We start from the raw sequence: 3,777 nt of genomic DNA, 5'->3' as shown, positions 1-3,777 counted from the left end.
TACCATTGTTGCTAGTGTTTATACGACATGTGTCCCCGATAATTATTGTATGAAATGAAGATTACCAGTTTTTGTTTCAAAATTTGTATAACTGATTTACCAGTGGTGACGCGAATTCGGATGGGAATAATTTTGTTGAATCACTTTATTTCTAAAATCTTTTTAAATACCCGCCGGTTCAATTTACGTGATTACATTGTTGAATAATAATTTTGGGCATTATTTGGAGGGTTGAAATTCTATAGGGTCTAAGTGCCAAAAAATTTATATAACAAGTTTTTTACTTCAATACAATCTGTACGCAAAGCCTAATGATATTATGAAGGGTCTAAGCTCCTAACTCTACCATTTTTGTCACACAAATTCATTGAAATATGGGCGAGGTCTATGTGCTCCTACATACCCTTCTACATAGAACGTTTCAATATTATCCATGTTTAAATATTTTATACTTGCTTATCTTATCTTTCAAATTATGTATAATAAAAATGTATGTACTGATGTATGGTTTTATTCATCTTTTTTTTGTTATATCTCAGTATCACATTTTTGGCACTTAGACCCTATAGTCTTTCGACTCTTCAGTTGTTCTGTGAATTCTAAATCGTTATTATTAAAAAAAAAAAAAAAAAACATGAATTTGTGAGAACTACGCATCTTTTTTAGAGTTGTGTAAAATTTAATAATTATATGACTGGTTTTAAACATTTGGAACCCCTCTTTTAAATTTTCTGGTGAAATAATTCGGTACGACATTTGCTCCAATGAATATCGCCGCTGTCTCGATCGCTAAAAGTTATTATCGCTACAAATAATACTCCTTTTCGATTATTTCAGATACTCTGGAGAAAACCACCATCAGCATCCGAACATGGACGCCATTATAACTTATCCCGATCTGTTGGCCCCGCCGTCGCGCCGCTCGGCCTCATCGTCCGCCATTATGTGGCAGCGAAACCCATCCGCCATCTTGTCATCGGTGAATGAAGGCCACGGTGAAATGATGCCGCCATCAGCTGTCGACAGAGACAACTCTTTGCTCGTCGACCCGCTGTTTGGATCCGCAGATGAAGATGGACTGTACATTGATCCCTTCACAGGAAACCTGCACGGGGGATTTGGAAGAGGATTCTTTGATACACATGCCATAAGGGTATGTATTTTTTCTCATTTTTAATATAAAAAATATTATATACCAGGAATCATATTATAAGCGTTTAAAATTTTATAAATAAATAAAGCACAGTAAAATAATGAGGCCAATAAAATGCACATCAAATGTGCAATTTGAATGTTCAAGAGGATGAGTCTAACAGAAAATTAAAAACTACTATTTTAGTATCTCGATGATGCGAATTATGAGGACTTAAATTTTTAGGTATTTTTACAGTAAATTAGAAGATGTTTTCACAAGTTACTACAGTGATTCCCAATCGTTTTTGTTTGGCGGAACCAGAGAACATAAAATTAATGGGAACTGGCTTGGGTGTGGTATAACTGCTACTAACTACGGCTGTCGAGTGTAGGATATACTTATACATGTGTTATATAATATGTTATTTTCAATAGTTACATATTTTGTGTTTTATGGCCTGACCATCATAAAAGAACCTTGCTTCAAAACCTTGGACCATAGCGATGGCTTTTATATTTGTATTTATTAATCTGTTCTGTTGGCGGAGCCCTTGAGACATGTAAGACATCAGAGTGATAAATTATTACAAAATGACCGTGCTAAGCAGATAGTCAACCATAAGCAGACTTAAAATGCCGATCTTCACTATTGTAGTCTCAAATCTAAATTTATGACTTACTGCAATTTCTGTATTGCTATCTAGAACATGTATTTTTGTATATGTGTATTATTTGCATTCCTTCTTTAATCTGCCACCCTCTTAGAATTCTTGCCTGTCTACCGGCGGATTGTGTCACTGCCGGTGAGGTTAGTAAATAATAATTAGTAGGTACCTACGTATTAAAAATATATTACTATAACAGTTTATAATACAACTGAATTCCTCAATCTTGTCTTCCTTCATATAGAGGTGTTTAAAAAAATCTCTTCCCAAGTAGAATTCGCTCTAGTCCAATAATATATATGATAATAAGTATATCAAAACCTAAGCAAGCTCAACTTTCCAATACCCCGTTAAAAATGTAGGTCATGTGCTTACTATTTACCTTTCAAAAAAAAGGTTTCAAGGTACACCTACTTTTTTGGGGGGTGCCGGACGAAATCCCGAATGCTGAAATCTCGAATGGCCGAAATCCCGAAAGCCTAAATCCGAAGGCCGAAATAAAATACAAACAGTAATAATTGCGCAATCTTAACACTTATCTTGAATTGTGCAAATTTTACAAGAGAAACAAAAAACCATTTGTTCTACAAAAAAAACGGTTGTCTCTCTTGTAAAATTTGCGCAATTCAAGATAAGTGTTAAGATTGCGCAATTATTACTGTTTGTATTTTATTTATTTTTCGGGATTTCGGCCTTCGGGATTTCGGCCCAAACCCCCTTTTGGGTGAGCTTTTCTGAATTCTCGCGAAGCCCCGGTTGGATAATATACACCTTGGTGATGAATTTGTATGTATTCAATGTAAATTGTTTCTTTTGCGCTCTTGTACCTTTAGATATGTAATATTCATAAACTTGTATTTTACTGTTTGTTCCAGAGATCTGACATGAGCCACGGAATGCAGTTTAATTAAAGTTTAGAATATCGACCTTCTGTGGCGTCGTAACTACACCTGAAACAATAACATGAAGAATGACAATAAACGGAGAGAAAAAATATTAATGCTACCTTTACCCAACTTAACTGAAATTTACAATGCGAACGCCAAAGTTTACTCAACTACCATTAATGTTTTATTGCAGTTGTGGAATTCAAAAAAAAATGAAACAACAGCGTCTGTGTAAATAAATTAATTAATATTATACATACTTAACAGTAATTAATTAAAGGTCAATAACATTGGTTTATATAGTGTAAAGAAAATATTTAAGAATAGATATTATACAACGCCATAATTACATATATATATTTACTTTATTTCAATCTATGTGGGAATCTTACTTTAGGAGTCCATTTATGTTTTACTTATCATTTAATGCAAGAGTGGTTGAATAAAGCCATAAAAATCATAAAAAAATATTGCATATAAATTTTAAAATTATAAAAAATGTGTACCACAAAATATAGGATGGATGTACAAATTTCATGTTTTATCATACATAATAAGCATATTTTTCCGATTTTAAAATCACTATTCACTATACAGAAAAAAACTAGTCTTATTTTAATGTGAGCTTTTTTTTAATTATGTCCGATCCTAAGAAGATTATATTATGAGCCTCCATCGGGTGGAGGTTGTATTAACGGATTTTTGTTCGATGGAGATTAACAGATCCTGCATTCAAATCCGGACCCGCGACATTATACGCTGGCGCGGTAACCGCTCGACCATTGTGGCCGTAAGGTTATTTATTTTACTTTATTTTTAAAAATACCCTCTTTTCATCAACTCTAATGAAAATTTTATTACACTGAATTTTTTTATTCCAGTATCTTTCAAGAAATTATTAACGTACAAGCTTTAACTATAATGCTTCCGATTTTTATATATTATTAAAAAAATGTATATTAGTCACATGAATGACAATAATGTTTACTATAATATGTTGTAAGATTAAAAAAAACAAGTATATCTTGTGATTTGGATGATAATTCTCACATAATTATAAATTTTTAAAAATTGACATGTCACAATAATAT

General features: G+C 32.6%; 1 protein-coding gene across 1 annotated transcript; it reads left to right on the top strand.

Moving 5' to 3' along the window:
• Positions 1 to 846: 846 nt before the first annotated feature.
• On the top strand, positions 847 to 2,899 carry LOC147067530 (uncharacterized). Its single transcript, XM_085954270.1, has 2 exons — positions 847 to 1,153; positions 2,675 to 2,899. Exons 1-2 carry the CDS (start codon positions 872 to 874, stop codon positions 2,708 to 2,710), a joined length of 318 nt encoding a protein of 105 aa, XP_085810396.1. The 5' UTR covers positions 847 to 871; the 3' UTR covers positions 2,711 to 2,899.
• Positions 2,900 to 3,777: the final 878 nt, after the last annotated feature.

Source organism: Rhyacophila brunnea, unplaced genomic scaffold, assembly GCF_057557595.1.
Source record: "Rhyacophila brunnea isolate RB1 unplaced genomic scaffold, BYU_Rbru_1.0 scaffold_4, whole genome shotgun sequence".
Taxonomy (NCBI): domain Eukaryota; kingdom Metazoa; phylum Arthropoda; class Insecta; order Trichoptera; family Rhyacophilidae; genus Rhyacophila; species Rhyacophila brunnea.
The sequence above is the reverse complement of the archived record's forward strand: the minus strand, read 5'-3'. Positions and strand labels throughout refer to the sequence as shown.

What these genes read in the sequence shown, in the direction of transcription:
- LOC147067530 (XM_085954270.1), top strand. Translation starts at nt 872, where the DNA reads ATGGACGCCATTATAACTTATCCCGATCTGTTGGCCCCGCCGTCGCGC. An exon ending in TTGATACACATGCCATAAGG is followed by an intron (nt 1,154 to 2,674) that starts GTATGTATTTTT and finishes TGTTTGTTCCAG; the next exon opens with AGATCTGACATGAGCCACGG.